The 17,561-nt window shown below is 50.0% G+C and overlaps 1 protein-coding gene across 11 annotated transcripts in view; it reads right to left on the bottom strand.

Moving 5' to 3' along the window:
• The window catches only part of SPTAN1 (spectrin alpha, non-erythrocytic 1), a 61,881-nt gene that overhangs the window by 4,236 nt on the left and 40,084 nt on the right, over positions 1-17,561 (bottom strand). For 7 of the 11 annotated variants that reach the window (XM_072778179.1, XM_072778187.1, XM_072778177.1 and 4 more), the window contains 20 exons: positions 17,018-17,117; positions 16,646-16,843; positions 16,403-16,549; positions 15,166-15,269; positions 14,910-15,072; positions 14,519-14,533; positions 12,756-12,887; positions 12,216-12,353; positions 11,139-11,243; positions 8,734-8,942; positions 7,844-7,964; positions 7,506-7,627; positions 6,996-7,128; positions 5,173-5,271; positions 3,479-3,638; positions 2,794-2,870; positions 2,004-2,213; positions 1,334-1,630; positions 814-926; positions 431-448 (listed from right to left, as the gene is read on the bottom strand). In XM_072778179.1, the coding sequence (XP_072634280.1) occupies positions 431-448; positions 814-926; positions 1,334-1,630; positions 2,004-2,213; positions 2,794-2,870; positions 3,479-3,638; positions 5,173-5,271; positions 6,996-7,128; positions 7,506-7,627; positions 7,844-7,964; positions 8,734-8,942; positions 11,139-11,243; positions 12,216-12,353; positions 12,756-12,887; positions 14,519-14,533; positions 14,910-15,072; positions 15,166-15,269; positions 16,403-16,549; positions 16,646-16,843; positions 17,018-17,117 (2,661 nt within the window). The remainder of the gene's footprint in view (positions 1-430; positions 449-813; positions 927-1,333; positions 1,631-2,003; positions 2,214-2,793; positions 2,871-3,478; positions 3,639-5,172; positions 5,272-6,995; positions 7,129-7,505; positions 7,628-7,843; positions 7,965-8,733; positions 8,943-11,138; positions 11,244-12,215; positions 12,354-12,755; positions 12,888-14,518; positions 14,534-14,909; positions 15,073-15,165; positions 15,270-16,402; positions 16,550-16,645; positions 16,844-17,017; positions 17,118-17,561) is intronic. The other 4 variants (XM_072778178.1, XM_072778183.1, XM_072778186.1 and 1 more) reach the window with 2 other exon arrangements.

Genomic DNA, 17,561 nt, shown 5'->3' with positions numbered 1-17,561 from the left:
AAGTATGGTCCCACTGGACACACGGGGAAAAGGCAGAAGAGAAGTCCAGAGAAATCCCAACGGCTGAACAAGCATGGGGATTCTCAGAGGCTTTGGACTCCAGCCCTGGCCCTCTGGCTTGGTCACAGTCCCTACCTGAGAGAACCCATTGAATCTGAATAGGCAGGTGGGAGTGGCTCCCCTCCCCAGACCATAGGCTGTCAAGGACCGTGTGCTGTGTGCTGTGGGGCAAGGCACGCACTCCTCATAGGGGGGACAGGGACAGAGGTGGGGCAAGAGAGGGACAGGGGAGGTGTGCAGCCCGCCTGGGGCAGGAAGGTCCATCCTGGGATCCTCTGCAAGCCAGACCATAGAGGGACCGAGGGCAGGGGACAAGCACACGAGACACCACCACACCACGAGCCCGGAGAAACAAGAAGACAATATTAACCCATCGAGGAGATATGTTCTGTGCAGATGGGATCCAAGCAGCCGCAAGACAAGGTGGTGTCCAGACAGCAGCAGTCAGGAGGTGGGGAACAGAGAGAGACACGAGAAAAAAGAAAAACAAAACAAAGAAATCAGTACCCACGCTGAATCCCACTCTGCTCCGTGTGTCACCGAGATGCTGAACACGGACCGCCGGCCACGCCCAGTCCCCACCCAATCCAGGACACCTAGCACCCTCCACCTTCGGGAAAAGTACTTTTGAGAACTATGCCCACCCTCCAGGGCAACCCAGACCAGGGTGCGCCCTAACCCTTCTTTCCCTCTTGCAAGTGTGCCCGCCAGTTTCCTGCAGGGCGCCCCACCCCCTGGAGCCACAGTGGACACCTGGTTTCCTGTATCCACTGGTGGAAGGCGTTAGCATGCTGGGCGAACTCCTGGCGTAGCTTGTCATTCTCCTCCTGTCGCCGCTGCTCCTTTTGCAGCTCCAGCTCCCGCTCCTAGGGCCCAGAGGAGGCAAGGCTGTGTCACTAGGACCTGTCCTTCCCAGATGGACGTGGGAGGGGGACAGTCTGCCATTGGGATGATGGACCAGTGGCCCTATGATGTCAGTTTCTGGAAGCTAAGCGTGACCAGAAACCACCGCTTTGTGGGGCAGGGAGGACCGGGTGTTGATGTCAACCCAGAGGAGGAGCCTGAGAGACCCTCACCTCAGGGAGCTCAGAACCCTCTGTTTCCCAGCTGCTCACAACCGGCCCCCCGAGAACTCTGGTGAGAGGTGATAGAAAGTGAGTGATGGATAGTTCTGTGTAGGCTGCCAGCCGGCACCTGCTGTCACTTCTGGAAGAGACACTGCACCCCCTGCAGCCCCGCTGGCCCCGAGCTCCCAACAGACAGCCCCGGGCACCTTGATGATCTTCTGCAGGTTCCTCCACGTCTCCTCCAGGGCCTCCATGGTGAACCAGGTGTAGGGGTTAGAGGCCACACGGAAGCTCTTGATCTGGCGGTCCAGCTCAGCCAGCTGGCTGAAGTCGGCCTGGGCAGAGCTGAGGGATGAGCGGAAGGCGTCGTGGGCCTCACGCAGAGCTCTGATCTCCTCCAGGGAGTTGCAACGCACAGGATCAGTCAGATCCTCTTCGGCGTTTTCAAACCAGCTGTTGAAGGCCGATGCCTTTTTGGCGAAGGTCAGGAAGAGGTCTTCCACCTGAAAGCAGAGCAGCCTGAGTTAGCGCAGCCGCCAGTGCTGGAGGCCCGGGGGTGGGGGTGGACAAAGGATGGGAAAGGCAGGGGTAGTTTCTGGGGCATCTGGGTCAAGACGGGGTGCTCCCAACTCCACTTCTCAAAAGGCCTTTCTTCCCTCGTAACCCTTTCTTTCCCCTTGCTATAGATGAGCTCATCTGTCCTGGGTGCTTCGGAATGGCAGCCTCTCGGAGGAAAGGGGCCCTCTGCTGCTTGGTTCAGGCTGACCCCTGCCCCGTGCAGAACCTCCCTGCAGTTGGCCAGGGCGCACAGACAGGAGTTGGGTTTGCTGGCCCTGCACAGCGGGCTGGGTGAGCTCTTGCAGGGCCCACCCTTACCTTGCGGAAGTGACTCTGTGCCTCCAGCAGCTTCTTCTTGCGGGTGGCCGAGTTGGCCAGAAGCTGGCTCCATCTCTTCATGAGAGAGGCGTGCCGGGCTTCAATGGCCTTTGACTGAATGTGCTTGGCGGCCAGCAGCTGATCTTTGAGGGCAGTGATGTTGGCAATGCCCTCCTGCTGGAAGGCCTGTAGACCAGCGTCAAAAGTTTCCTGGAACAAAGAGCAGTACACTCATCTGTAGGGTCTCCAGGGAAGGTAGAACTCACCCTTTCTGGGAGCCACAGCTTGATGGCACCAGAGTCTGTTCAACCAGCTGCCCAAGCCAGACAGCCCAGAGTCCCTTCTCCTGACATCCTCCCGCCCCCTCCCCACCACAGACTGAGGTACGGGGCTCCCTACACATGCACACTCTCCCTACTGCCTCTCCCTAGAATGAACTCCTGCCTCCCACCCCCTGACCACCTGCAGTTAGCCCTTCACGATCTAGCTTAGATGCATCTTCTCTGGAAAGACCTTCCCCATCAACCACTGCTTGCTGGAATCCAAGTCAGACAGCTCTGGGTGTTAAGTCCACAGCACATTCTGCTGCACTCCACCCTCTGAGCACCTATCAGGCTGTAGCACTGGAAGGCTAAGCACAGGCTTAGTCTGGAAGCTGAGGACCAGAACTATCTTTCTCACTGCTGAGTCCTTAGGGCCTTTCTCAATGAAAGATGCCAACCACCGTTCGTCTACCAGGAGGTGCTATTTGCATACATTGTAGTCAATCAACAAAGAGACCACAACTGACCTGTTTGGTGAGGAGAGTCTGCACGGAGGACAGGTCTCGGCCATAATCGTCTGTCTTCAGGCTGTTTTCCTTCTCACCTAGGAAACCATGCAGGGGAAGCAAATCAGCCTTCTTGACACAGTGACGTGAATTAAGAAGATAAAAACCGAGGCATGCTACCACCTGGTTGATGTTTACATCCCGGGATTCCTAAGAGTGGGCTCTGACCCCCCCTAGCTGGCTCCTTTCTCCCTGCAGCCCAGGCCCCGCTTCCAGCTCATCCTAGACATGCTTCAACTACCACTTATGTAACAGCAATCAACAGGGTCACAGGGTGAAATCAGAGTCCAGCTCCACCCCCCTTGGGAGCTGGATTGTCCTGGACCTGGGCTTCTGGGCAGCGGCACCACTGGGGGTCTGCTGCTGTGCCATTTTGTTTGTGCTATGATGCTTATTACTTCTCCCAGGTATTAATGGTTTTTGTTTTGTTGACACTGGTGCCGGCCCAGTGCCGAGCACAATGGGGGCCCCTGTTCTTGGTCACAGGGACACAGCCTCTTGTTCTGATATGCCCGCATTAGATCCATCTCTTCTCTGTAGAAGAAAACCAACTGCTTAGGAAACAGACGAGCTATGGCTCTGGAACAGTCTTCCTGGCCTGGGGAGGCAGAGAGACTGGGGCCTGGCTGGGTGGGGCAGCACTCACCGATCCAGGATTCCACTACATCAGCCTTCCAGTTGAACTGAAGGAAGGCCGAGTTCTCCTCAAGCTTGGCCTTCCTCTGGGCAGCAGCTTTCTCCAAGTCTGACACTTTGCCATTCAAGCCCTTCATCTTTGAAGAGATGTTCTCCTCGTGGTGATTGTTCTAGGCCACAAAGAGAAGGCACACTCTGGTCAGCCCCACCACCTGCCATGCTAGCTAATCCAAGGCCTGCCTGCCTGGGAAGGTTCTCCAGTGCTAAAAGGCGGGCCCTGCACCCCCCACCCGCTGCCAGGGGGGTGGAGAACAGGTGGAGAACAGGGAGTAAAAGCCTTGAAAGGATGAGTGCCAACAGTTTCACTGACGGGAATGGATCCTAAGGAAGTAACAAGGAACGAGCAGGGATATCATGATGTGCTCATTAATACGTCTGATTGCAAAAAAAAAAAAAAAAGAAAAGAAAACACATAGCTAAGACTTAATAAATAAAATGCTACGCATTCAAACAATGGCTCCTACATATAAGCAATAAAAACAGTTCAGAAAAAGTGGACCTGAAAATTCTTAAGCCCCAAACACTTGGATTTTGTCTCAACATAACTATATTTGAAAATACACACAAGTCAGCTTAGAATTCAGAGTACTAGAGGAAACAGACTGTTCCTGAAGGTAAAGCACTGGGCTCTCTGCTGGAAGGTGCAGAATATTCACAGACTGGTCACCGCACACGTGGAAAAGACAGAGACCGCGAGGCAGGGCTGTGTGTGCGTAGCGGTCATACACAGGCCTCATCTCTTCCTGTATGAGGTCTGGACTGGAAATTAGCTTCATGTTATCTTATCTGCCCATAAGGGCAGGGGGAAAAGCTCTCTAGTGAACATGAACTGGAACATACTGTTACCTGTTATGACCAACTCTCTGGTCTTGAAACCATGCTTATTAGAGCAAATCCTGTGACGAGAATCTTATCTACTAGTTATGTTTGCAACAGAAAATTATAATGGTTAAAATTTGCTTGTTCTGCGGTACTGAATATTTGTCACTGCACCTAAGTGATCAGCGGTGACTAACTTGGGGCCAAGGGCAGCACCATGTTTAGTCTGGAATGCCAACGTGCCAGTGACTTGACTTCATTGCTGAGGAGAAAGCCCCAAGACCCCTCCCCATCTGCTTTCTTGGTCAGGGGCCGTTTGAACAAAACGAACCTTGTGATATTATGACATTCATTTCCAGAACATCCTGGACAGCAGCCAGGCTTTGTTGAGCAATGTAAATTTGCGGAACAGAATCTATCCTGTGTAGGGGTGGCTCTACATGCAGAGTAGGGAAGGTTAGGCATGAAAGCCTTACTAGGGATCGATCCTTCTGGTGGTATTTTAAATTTTTCCTGTATTTTCAACTACCGTTGAGAGCTTATACTACCTGAGAAAGAAATTAAGACAACAGTTTTGTGGGGTTTCGCTGAAGAACAAGCTGGGATGCTTCCCTGCCTAAGGCAGAAAATTTAAGTGCTGCAAAGTAACTTTGTTGACTGGCTTTAGAAAGGGGGAGGCATCCAATTAATCACAATCTTTCTCTTCTTCAGAAATCTGGGAGTGGAACTGCTCCTGGTCTCCATGCAAATCTTTCTTGGGTGACTATTCCAGGAAGATGAATGCCAGCATGGGATGGGAGCACCCTACCAGCAGGCCAGGCTTACCTTCTTGATGAGGTCTTGTCCATTACTGCAGACGTCGTTCACACGATCCTTGTGCACAGTGAAGTCTGTCTCAAAAGCTTCATGTTTCTTCAGTAAGCCCTGGAGTGGAAGCAGAGAGGCCAGCAGCTGAGAGCCTGCATGTGCTGGCCAGTCAGGCAGCAGGGACAGAGGGCATTTAGGCTGTAAGGTGCCAGCCTTCAGACGCGCCCCAGTCTAGGCAGGGGCTATGACCATAGGGGCCAAAGTAGGTAAGTTATGACAAAGGTGGTAAAACCTGGATGCAGCAAGAGTAACTGGCAGGGGCCTGAGCTTGAGAAGGGCCGTCCAGGAAGAAGTTCTGAAGGTGCTAAGCTCTCACTAATCAACCACTACAGTGCCCTGCTTCCCCTCTCTAGGAGACCATACAGAAAACACCAAGCAAGCTTAAGACAAAGCCTAGCAGGTTTCCCCTGAGTACAGCTTCCAGGGAACCTTCCTAGTGGTCCTCTCCTCAGTACAGGAAGGCCCAGAAAGGCTTCCGTGTGGGCTTCCCAGGAAAGGGATCATGCAGAGGAGGGGAAATCTCTCCATCTAAGCCACATGAAGCACTTCAACCAGCCGAACAGGACACCCACTCCAAGAACATGGCTCAGAGGCTACCCAGACTCTTGGGAATGCAGACTCTGTCTCCACAGCTGTTGGCCCAGATTTGGGAATATTTGACCACAAGGTGTGGCTCCTCCCAGCAACAGGGGAGGCTGTTCATCCAGCTGGTGGCCCCTGGCTGCTTGCAATCACTCCAACAGAATGCAGTGCGGACCATGTGGTGTGACATCTGAGGATAGGCCTCGAAGCTTCTGCTTCTGCCATTTTGAATGCTGCCTATGGAAGATGGGCAAGGCTGCTGGAGGCAGGAGGAGGGGAATAGTTGTGCTGTGACATCAGTGTGGTTCCCTTGGTCTGCTACTCTGCCTTGGCTCAGCAGGGCAAGTGGCCCCGCTCAAAAGCAGCACAGCCTCGAGGAGTAAGACACCTGCTGCTGGAAGGGTCGTCAAGTAACCACAACTACCCTGTGTACTTAGGGCACGAGCTGAGGTGTGTCCCCCAAAGTGACATCCTAACCCCTGCCACCTAACAAACGTGGAAGACACAAATATAATCAACTTAAGATGTTCAGATGAGGTCACTGGGGTGGGATCTAATCCAGGATGATATGTATCTTTCTAAGAGGGAACTCTAGGGATCCCTGGGTGGCGCAGCGGTTTGGCCCTGCCTTTGGCCCAGGGCGCGATCCTGGAGACCCGGGATCGAATCCCACATCAGGCTCCCGGTGCATGGAGCCTGCTTCTCCCTCTGCCTGTGTCTCTGCCTCTCTCTATCATAAATAAATACAAAAAAAAAAATTAAGAGGGAACTCTGGACACAGACTCGCCCGGAGAAAAAGTCGCAGGCAGACACACCCAGAGGCAAGAGGCATGAAGAGCAGAGGCAGAGACCACAATGATGCCGCCACAAGCCAAGGAATGCCAGGGAGAAGCTGGACGAGTCAGGAATGAGCCTTCCCTAGAAGTTTCAGAGAGCGAGGCCCTGCCTGTACCTTGATTACAGACTTGCAGCCTCCAGAACCAAAGGGCAGTAATTCCTGTTGTGGTACCTCCCACCCCCTACCCCCAGCGGAAGGTACATGGTGGCAGCAGCCCCTGGGCCCCAGGGCTGCCGGCTGCACCATGTTTGGCCAGAGGGGCACCGTCTCTGGCGTGAGATCTGGAAGACTGTGACCAACCAGGGAGACCGAGGCTGCCAGCTGGTAAACTAAGCAGCGGGGCTGTGCCAGTTTCTCTGACCTGGATAGCGGCAAGCGTGTCTCCATAATCCTCACTGGCTACCAGGGTCATCTTTTCATTAATCCAGGCTTCTTCTTCTTCCACATTGGCTACAAACTGCTGATACTCCAAGGACTCCTCTAGCCGCTGACCCCTAATTATAGGAGACAGGAAAAAAAACAAACCAAAAGACCATTAATATTGTCAAACTTTAATTCCGATAGCTAACATGTGCTTAAAAATACTCCTGACAAGTATGGAAGTGATTGGTTCCATTGAGCCTTCTCTGTAATATGAAGCAGAGACAATGTTGTTCACACATGAAATTCCAGAACCATCTTCTGGGTTCAGATCCACATAACTGGACCAGCCTAGCATGGGCCTGTCAGGGTGGCTCTGAAGCAAGCCAACTGTGGTCCCTGCACGCCCAGAAAAAGGGCCCAGGAGGCGACAGGAGGGCCTGGAAGCTGGGCCTGGCCACTCGTGCTACATCCACAAGCAGGACAAGTGCTCCCTCCCCTGGCCAGTCACCGAGCTGCCGCCAGCTGCTTCAGCTCCTTCCAGTGCTCCACGAACTGGGCCAGACGCTGCTGAATCTCCTCCTTGCCAATGGTATTGTCATCAGACAGCTTCTTCCCAGTGTCCAGGACACCCTGACAGGCAAGAAGGATTAGATTAACAGCTATCACCTGCTTCTAGAGGCGTCCAGGAAAAGGCCTCAGCACGGAACCCACAACTTCTGGGTTTAGAATGAGGGGTCATAGACACTGCAACTCACAGTGGAATGAATGAGAGCAAAGGGTTTCTCTGTATGTCATGTGGGCCCATTGGGTGCCCACTGCCCTCTCAGCTGGGAGAGACCCCCTCACCTGGATCGCTGGCTCATGGGCAGCCAGTTCCGCCTCCAGCCGCTTGTGTTTCTTCCTCAGGTTCTGAACTCCTGTAAGGTCTCGGCCATAGTCCTCCGAGCTCACCAGCAACTTTTTCTCCCTGGACAACACAGACAGACACCCTGCACCCCTGTGCTTTCGACTGGACAGGTTTGGTCAAGAGTTGCGATGTCTCCAGACCCCATGACATCCTGCACCTACATCTACCAATCACTCCACAAAAATCCTTGTCAGTCTTCTGGAAAAGAAAAGCCTTTATTTCCCAGGGTATGCTGAAAAACGAGGAGGCGCTAGTGGTGTTGCCCTACCAACCCTACTTTACCAAATGTGCAGGCATCACACGTAAAAACACATAAAGATACAGAGAGAATTTTTTACGGAAGTGAGGAATAAGAGACAGGACTTTGTCCTTAAAAATGGGGTGTTTACAAAATGCTATGACAACTCTGACTGCAATGGAAGGGACGAAAAACAACTCTTCTTCCCTTGAGGACTGATCCTGCCTAGGACACCAGGCTATCTTTTCTAGATGGGCACTCGCTTATCTCCCTGGGGATCCCAGGGCAGGGTCTAGACAAAGTCTAGCTCCATCGTCATGTACTGCTACCATGTGGAGGCCATCGATGGCCCTATCACTGCAGACTCAGGCATCAGAGGAAGCCAAGGTGTCCCATGGTGAGCATGTGGCAGAGCAGGGACCCAGCCCAGCAGGTTCTGCTACACTTCCCTGTCTTGGAGAGAGCGAAACCTCACAGCCAAGCAGCCAGGGGCTCTGGACTCCCACTCAGCCTGTGGCTGCCAGTGCCTGCCATCAGAGGTTCAACAGGCATCCCAGAGGACCCAGAATGCAGAGCCCCAAGGATACATACTTGATCCAGGACTCCTCATCATCCATGTCCCGGAAGAACTGGTGTAGGCGATGGGATTCATTCAGCCTGGCTCGCCGGGAGGCCGCCATGTTCTTGATCTTCTGGAAACGACCATTGATGGTGTCCCGCTTATCCTTCACTTGGGAGGTGTCGAAGGCACTGCTGGTCATTAGGCTGTCTGCTTGGCTATTCAGGTCCTTCAGGCGATCCTGGGGCAGCAGGGGACACAACAGGAGGGATGAGAAACCTGGGTCTTCCCTGAGTATCTGCTTGCAAATATGAACTTTGAATTCTTCACTGACAGGTTGAATCTGCAAAGTGCTGATGTTCTCTCAAAGTGTAATATGTGGATCCCTGGAGTTCTGAGAGATCAAGATTATTTTTGTCATGACACATAGATCTTGTCTGCCTTTTTCATTGTGTGGGACATCTGCCCGTGGTACAACATCTGTGGTGGGGGTGCTGATGCCATAGTTCAAGACAGTGGCACATCATGCCAGCAGGAATCTGATTAATTCACTGGCACCCACCCTCTGTAAAAATGCTCTTTTGCTTAAGGACATCCTTATAGGGGATCCCTGGGTGGTGCAGTGGTTTGGCGCCTGCCTTTGGCCCAGGGCACGATCCTGGAGACCCGGGATCGAATCCCACGTCGGGCTCCCGGTGCATGGAGCCTGCTTCTCCCTCTGCCTGTGTCTCTGCCCCCCTCTCTCTCTCTCTTTTTCTCTCTCTCTCTCTCTGTGACTATCATAAATAAATAAAAATTAAAAAAAAAAAGGATATCCTTATAAAAGCAGAAGTTGTTAATTTTATTGAATATCCATCCTAAAGCACATGTTGACGTTAATACCCTGTGTGGCAAAATGGGAGATGCACAAAGCACTTCTGCTGCATACTCAAGTTCAGGGACAGTCCCGAGAAGCCTGTGTCATGAGCTGAACTCACCGCTTTTTCACAGGCTGTCCTCACTGAGAGAATAATGAGAAGACAAACTATGGTCATTCAAACTCCAATGTCTGACAATGACTTGCTCAGAATGAATAAAGTGAACCTGTCGCTTTCAGGAAGATAGTCTGTTGCTACTGGTAAAACATGAACTTTCAAGTAAAAAAAAAAAAAAAAAAAAAAAAAAAATTCAGATTTCTGGAAGGAACTGCGTTTTCCATGGGGGTGACAGCTGCTCAGCTCAGTTTATGAAGATTTTCCTGTTGAGACTGGCTGTGATGTGGGAGCTCACACGCAACAAAGGGTGCTAATGTTTAGAAGTCCCACATAATTCAATGTTTTCCAAATGATTTTGTAACATCATGCGTGGGGGGGAAAAAAATCCATGTCTAAGATGGACCAGTAGATTTTAATATTAAATGGTAAGAAAACTGGTAGAGTCTCAGAGTTCACTTTGCAACTAACCTTTAAGCAACTACCATGCACTGAGTCTGGTGTCAGAGTATCCACGATTATCTGAATGAAAATACTGCTCCCTTCTCTAACTCCCTGTGGGAGGCTGGGTTTTCATCACATCTGACACACTCCCACAGCCCAAATTCCGAAGCAGCTATGAGAATCCAGCTGTATTTTATTAAGCTAGATGTTAAAGAAATTTGCAAAATACAGCCAATGCCACTCTTACTATGTATTGTTTTGGTTTTGAAAAAATATAGCTATTGTTCATAAAAAGTGCTACTTTTGTTCATTTATAATGGGCTTACTATTATACTTTCAGTAAATACAATTTTTCAGTTTTATTCTTAATTTTTCATTTGAAATAATTACAGACTCACAAGAAGTTGTAAAAATAGTCCAGCTCCTGTGTGCCCTTCATCCAGCCTCTCCCCACCATAGCAGCTTGCATAGCAGACCAGGACATGGCCATTAGTGCATCTACAGACCTTACACAGAATTCACCAAATTCATGCACATCCATCCAGGTCTGCGTGGGTGTATGTAGTTCCACACAATTTTCCCCTACGTGTGGTTCACATAACCCAAATCAAGACACATTGTTCTGCGAGTACAAAGGGACTTGTCTATCCCTTCTTGGCTGCACCCTGCCCCACCACCCAGCCCTGTGCCTGACTCCTGGCTACCACTGTTCTGTTCTCCATGTCTATCATTTTGTCATTTTGAGAATGACAAAAAGTCTTTGAGATTGTCTTTTAAAAATTTAACTTTTAAAATGTGATTTTTAAATAATGGTAAATACTGATAGATGAAACCCACATAAACAAACTCCTTCAGGGACCTTCAATAATAGCACAGGTTATAAAATGGCCCCGAGGCCACTATGTTTGAGAACGTGGCTGGAAGGGTGGGACACCACGCTCCTTCCCCAAATGCAGCAGGTTCCCTTGAGGAGTCAAGCACAGTTGTGTTCCAAGCAGGGCCTGGCCACCCCCTCTGATCACCTCGTGGGCAGATATGTCCGCCTCTAGCAGTTGATGTTTCTTCAGCAAGTTGTTCACAGAAGCCAGGTCTTTGCCGTAGTCCTCAGATGCCAGAAGGGCCTCCACCTGGCAGTGAAACAGGAAAGGGAGAAGGTCATCATGTGGAGCATAGAGTATACGATGCACATTTGGTATTCTGGAAAATCCAGGAGGCCTGGTTGTTGGGCCGGGTCTTTGGCTAGCTGCAAACTTGTCAATCACAGTGACTCAGCCTGGATCAGCCCACGTGGCCTGAGCTCTCCTCCTTTCCTGTCAATCACATGCAGACTTAAAACAACTCAAGGCAGGTCCCAGCACCTTCACGGAGGTACAAACTGCACAGCAATCTGGCTCCGAGGAACCCCCAAGGAAAGAATTGGCAGCAGGGGCAAAGATTAACACATAAAGATGTTCAGTGCAGATGTGCCATGAAAAAGCTGGGATGGGAACACCTGAATGTCCAACAACATGGGAATGGTTAAATCATGGCATGACTACGATGAACTTACGCAGCTATTCAAAGGTTTAGGAAGAATTAGGATAATACGCCCAATACAGACTAATGAAAAATTACATTCTGAGCTCAGCTCTATAAAAATACGGCTACACTACTATTGATGGAAATATGTGTAGGCTGGAGAGAAATATTAATAGTAGTCTCTAAAAATTTGTTTCTTTATGCTTTCTGTACTCCTGAATTTTCTACTAAATCTACTAAATATGGTTTCTTGACTTAACTGCTGTTTTGGTTTCTATCTGGGCATAGACTCATTAGAGCTGCCTGCCACACGGACCCTATCATCGTTTCCTATTTGCTTTCCCCATGGAGAGGAGGAAGCTACAGTCTAATCCCCATCTGTATGCTCTCTTCTCAAAACATCCATTCCCTCTACAAATAGACCTCTTACAGCATTAGACTCCTCTGCGGAAAGGAAGATTTCTGTGAAAAGGGGCATCAGGGGTGCCCTGATTTTTTTCATGGTTTGGGGCTTGCTGACTGTCCTGTTATCCCGAAGGACCAGAAATCCTCTGATGGTGGGAAGGAAAACCTGCCATTACCTCAGAAAGCCAGAAGTCAAAGTCCTTGATTCCAGTGTTGAAGTTCTGCTGCTTGTTGGCTTCTTTTAGTTTCTGGCTCTTTTCGGCTGACTTTTGCACCAGGAACTGCCACTGGTCAGCTAAGGCAGCCAGCCGGGCCTGGGGAAGAGAAGAGGGTGATCAGACATGGTGAAATCCATGAAGAGCCCCTTCTCCTAAAGCCAGATGATTCATGGTGAGAGCAAAAAGCCTCATGGGAATGGTTCTCACCAATACTCCCCATCTGTAATGTAAGCAGAAGTCTCCTAATCTGCTTACGTTTTTTAAAAGTTTTATTCATTAACTTGACAGAGAGTAAGAAAGCACAAACGGGAAAGGGCAGAGAAAGAGGGAGAAGCAGACTCCCCACTGAGCAGGGAGCCCGATGCGGAGCTCAATCCTGGGCCCCCAGGATCAGGACCTGAGCTGAAGGCAAACACTTAACCCACTGACCACCCAGATGTCCCAATCTGCTTACATCCTTATGGCCGTATGTCAAAGTCGTCATTACATTGACCATACCTTGACAGCATCCTCACTGCCAGCACAGGCCCCACGCTCGATGAGGGAGTTGCCCGTGTCGATGACCCCGCGGATCCGGTCAGCATTGGCATGCAGTTCCGCCTCAAAGGCCTGGTGCTTCTGGTGTTTGCTCTAAAATTCCAAAAGATGACCTTTCAAAACCAGGTCCTGTGAGGTTTCCTCTTTTTAGGAATGAGGGACTCTCAGAAGGAAGGGTAAGTGATGGGAAACTCAAAGAACAGGGACAAGTGTCAACACTGCTCATAGAAGGAAGTCACAGAGTTTATGACGTATTTTAGGGATTGGTCCGCTGGGAGAATGAAGATAGACTGGCTCAGGAGCAGGTGAACGGAGTCAATTCTTCAATCGGCAGGACTAGCTACTTGGGAGTGGAGCCCAAGAATTAGGTACTTTTTACTATTCTACGGTAAATGCCAGCCCCCAAGTGCAGTGTTTAACCTACTGGGACATCAATTTCTATCCACGACCTTCTCCCCCATGGACAGAAGATCTAACAGATACGACCCATCTGGCTCGCTCATCATAGGAGGCCTAGATCGATCACTGCAGCTGCAAGCTGACCCTCTGTGGTGGGAGGAGACTTTACGGCTATCACAGACCTTGGCTTTGGCCACCTTCTCATTTAGTATCGGTCGTTAATCAAAACTCATGGATACTGTCAAAATCCAAGCTTGACTGCAGGTAGGAAATTATTTTTGCTAGGAAAAGACAGGCCTGCGAGATTGACAGGCTCCTGACACTAGGGCTGAAGGGGATTTTAAGAAACCACAAAGAAACAGGAGATACGGGAAACGCTACAAGACATGGTGCAAGGACACAGATATGGCATAATTCTGGGTGAGAAAGGCAGGGTTTTGGGGGAAAGTATTATTTGGTGGAGAAAGAACTAAAAGGGAAAAAAAAAAAAAAAAAAGAAAAACCAGTATGGTTGGGGAAGGATTCTGCATCAAATGTTTCATTTCAGGGGCAGCAGCTGTCAAAGGATGGAGCCGCTCGGCTTGAGGAGTGTGATGCTCACATCGAGAGTCCTCCTTCTGGGCTCCCCCCACTGGAGCCCAAGACAGGTCTCAAATACCCAAGTATCCTGAGCTAAGTCCAATTCCCCTCTTCTGTTTCTTGCTCTGATCACTCTTTGGTTCAAACCCCACCTATTCTGTTTCTTTATTTCTTCCATCTGTGAGCTACATTCTTACTGAGAAGTCCCCTTGACTCCCCCTGGAGTAACGACATCCTTTTTCCTTAACCCTGGTTCCTGTCAGATTTGGAACAGATCGTCTGCTTCTCGGAGGCAACTTAACTGTCCCTCTCCAGGGACCATCATCTCTGGATTGGGCACTCTGGGTGCATCATAAAACTCTCACGCCACACTAGACCCCTCCGTCCTCAGCCACCAGGAACTGTGAGTGCAAGTCCACACAGAAAAAGCCGACTGTTTCCATTTTTTAAAAGAAGCGCCTCTGGAAAGACAGCAATTAACTACAGCCCCCAAATCAAACATGGTACAGAACTTGCCTAAGTGACACATGGGGAAAGGGGAAGGGGCGCAGGGCTGCAGGCTAATTACGACAGAGAAAGCCAAATCCCACAGGGACACTTGAATGGAGTGTGATGGGTCATTAGAAATGAGAAGCGTGGATGAGGAGACACGAGCTGACCGCATGTGGCCACAACAAGATCTATGCGAAGAACACAAACACTGGAGTGCATTTAACTAAAACTCTTTAAAAAAATTAGAAACTTACCAGCAGCTTGGAAAGCTACAAAAATAAATTAAAATAACAAGAGTTCAGTACACTGAGGTGAATGCACATATCAGCTATTAAACAGCAGCTCACTCTTCCCCTGGGAAGCTCAGCATATGGGGAGAGCTAATAGAGGGGGCTCTAGACTTTTCAGGGCAGACGTGGCTTCCACGAAGACCAGTGAGAAAAGTACTTTCTCATGTCTGATCATTTAGTGGTACTTTTCCACAAGCTCAGCTTCTTATAAAAATTTTCACCGGCTTCAGCATGGACACAAGGAAACGGTTTTCTACTAGGTAGAGCCCCCTTTAAAGATGCCTTCTTTACCGAATCCTACCCCATAACCGAGGCCGCCTCAGAGATGAGCAGCCAGCCACTCAGTTCAGCTCACCTGGATGTTGGTGGGGTCTTTGTACGACTCATCACTCGCAGTCTGTAATTTCTCACTGATCCAAGCCTCGATCTCATCCACGTCCCGGCTGAACTGCTGGAGGGTTTGTGATTCTCCCAGCTTCGATCTCTTCTCAATCATCTGAGCTTTTAGGCGTCGCCACCTGAGAAAGTGCAGCCAAACCTGAACGTGACCCTCCCTGAGAACAAGACGGGCTGGGCTCCCACTTGGGGCCATGAGCACACGCAGCACCCACCTGTCCAAAACCTCATTGCGCCGACTGCAGATGTCACCCTTGGCATAGTGGCCGGCAGCAATAAGTTGGTCAGCAAAGGACTGCAAGGCGGCAATCTTCTCCTCCTGTTGGCAAACAGAGGCGAGGGGCCAAGGTGGGCAGGTCAGCCCAGCCTTGCCCAGACCACAGGTCTTGTGAAGAGAGTGGTTATTCTGGGTGCCTGGGACCTAGCTGGTGGTGGGATCAGAATACACTGACACTTTAGAAGGGGGAGAGCAGAAGGCCAGAAGAAAGCTTGATTTCGACCACTGAGAGTAGAGTTTAACTCAAGAAGACTCCAGGTCACACTGGGGACAGGGGCTATGACACCAGGAGTTATCATACACAAAATCAAGCTGAATGGGAAAAAGGGGTTAGATTTTCTCTTTTCTTTTTTTAAAGATTTCATTTATTTATTCATGAGACACACAGAGAGGCAGAAACTCAGGCAGAGGGAGAAGCAGGCTTCATGCAGGGAGCACAATGTGGGACTCGATCCCGGAACTCCAGGATCACCCCCTGAGCCAAAGGCAGACACTCAACCACTGAGCCACCCAGGTGTCCCGAAGATTAGATTTTCAACAAAATGGGTTATAAATCAAAAAGGTTCCCATCTTCCTAAGTTGTTGGTGTTTATGCACTCTTTCTTTTTTTTTTTTTTAAGATTTTATTTATTCATGAGAGACACAGAGAAAGAGGCAGAGATACAGGCAGAGGGAGAAGCAGGCTCCATGCAGGGAGCTTGATGTGGGACTCAATCCCTGGACTCTAGGATCATGCCCTGGGCTGAAGGCAGGCGCTAAACTGCTGAGCCACCCAGGGATCCTTGCACTGTCTTTTCTTATCAACATGTTTATGTTCTTGCTTTGACCATAATTTTTTGCCATGTGGCATCTCCATTATTAAAACTCAGAAGTATCAGAACCTAGAATATTTAAAAAGTGTTCATATCCATATCATTTTCCCTAGTCCGCACAGGTACTTGATATGGGGGTGAAGGTGGCCGTTCTTCCTTTGCATGGTCAATGTCAAGTATTTTCATTTTAGGGAGCAGCGAAAGCTCCCTGAGTGAAGTCAGTGACTAGTTTTTATTCTCATTTCTGAGATAGAAAGGAGAAGCAAAAAAAAAAAAAAAAAAAAAGAAAGGAGAAGCAGCCCAGAGAGTGTACCACCCATCTGGACCAATGTACATGGAGACCTGATGGCAAAAGGGCCTCACCTGGACATTGATCGCTTTGTCAAAATCCTCGTGTTTTTTGATCAGAGCCTCCACGCTGTCCAGTGAGTCTCCTTTGTCCTCAGTATTCAGAAAGGCCTCCCGGGCGGCCATCCAGTTCTCAGCTTGTTCACAGTCCCGATGAAACAGCTAGAGAGAGGGAGGCAGGTGGGAATATGGGGCCACTGGCCATGACACTCATCAGAAAGCCTGTGGCAAATGGGAAGCGACATCCTCCACACATACCTGCAGTTCAAGGCACTGATCCAACATCATCCTACGCTGGGCCCAGGCCTTCTCCAGACCCGCACGCTCCCGATCTAGAATATCTAGTTTCTCTTTGACCTCTGGGCTGGCGTAGTGCCCATGAGCCAGCAGCTGCTGCCCAAACTGCTCAAAGGCCTGGAAAGTGCCAGCCCTGGCATCGATTTCTGTCCGGTGCTCCTGCCAAGAGGAGGGAAGGGGTTAGGTAACTGGCACTAAATGCCCACTGTCATGTCAACCACTGACTTGCAGCGAAGGGTGGTGCTGGCCGCAGCGGGATGGTGATGGGGGATGAGGTCTTCCCAGCACAGCAGTGCAACTCCCCTTCTGCTGCTCAGCGGGCAGTCTACCCACCTGGTGCCGTTCCAGCAAAGCTTCTGCTCCGGTGACATCCTTGGCTAACTCGTCTGAGGACACCAACCCTCGTATTCCATTGATCCAAGACATGAGGTCCCTGGCAACCAGACCCACAAAGGAATAGTTATTACATTTCCTGGCAAGTAGGCTTTCTGTCCAGGAAAAGAGAACTGCACAGTTCTGGTCTCAAAAGATGATTTGGAGTCAGCTAGCTAATCTACAGGGTCAATTAGTTAATCCATTAACTAGTTAATCTACTGAATGGTTAGCTAGTTATAATCTACATCCCTGGGCAAAATATTTTAAAGTGTCTTGTTCATCTTAAATGTTCCTTTTCTTTTTTAAAGATTTTATTTATTTTTTCATGACAGACACACAGAGAGGGGGAGAAAGAGAGGCAGAGACACAGGCAGAGGGAGAAGGAGGCTCCATGCAGGGAGCCTGATGCAGGACTTGATCCCGGGTCTCCAGGATCAGGCCCTGGGCTGAAGGCGGCGCTAAACCGCTGAGCCACCCGGGCTGCCCGCGTCTTGTTCATCTT

This window comes from Canis lupus, chromosome 16 (genome assembly GCF_048164855.1).
Source record: "Canis lupus baileyi chromosome 16, mCanLup2.hap1, whole genome shotgun sequence".
NCBI lineage: Eukaryota > Metazoa > Chordata > Mammalia > Carnivora > Canidae > Canis > Canis lupus.
Note: the sequence above shows the minus strand (reverse complement) of the source record. Positions and strands in the feature narration are given on the sequence as shown.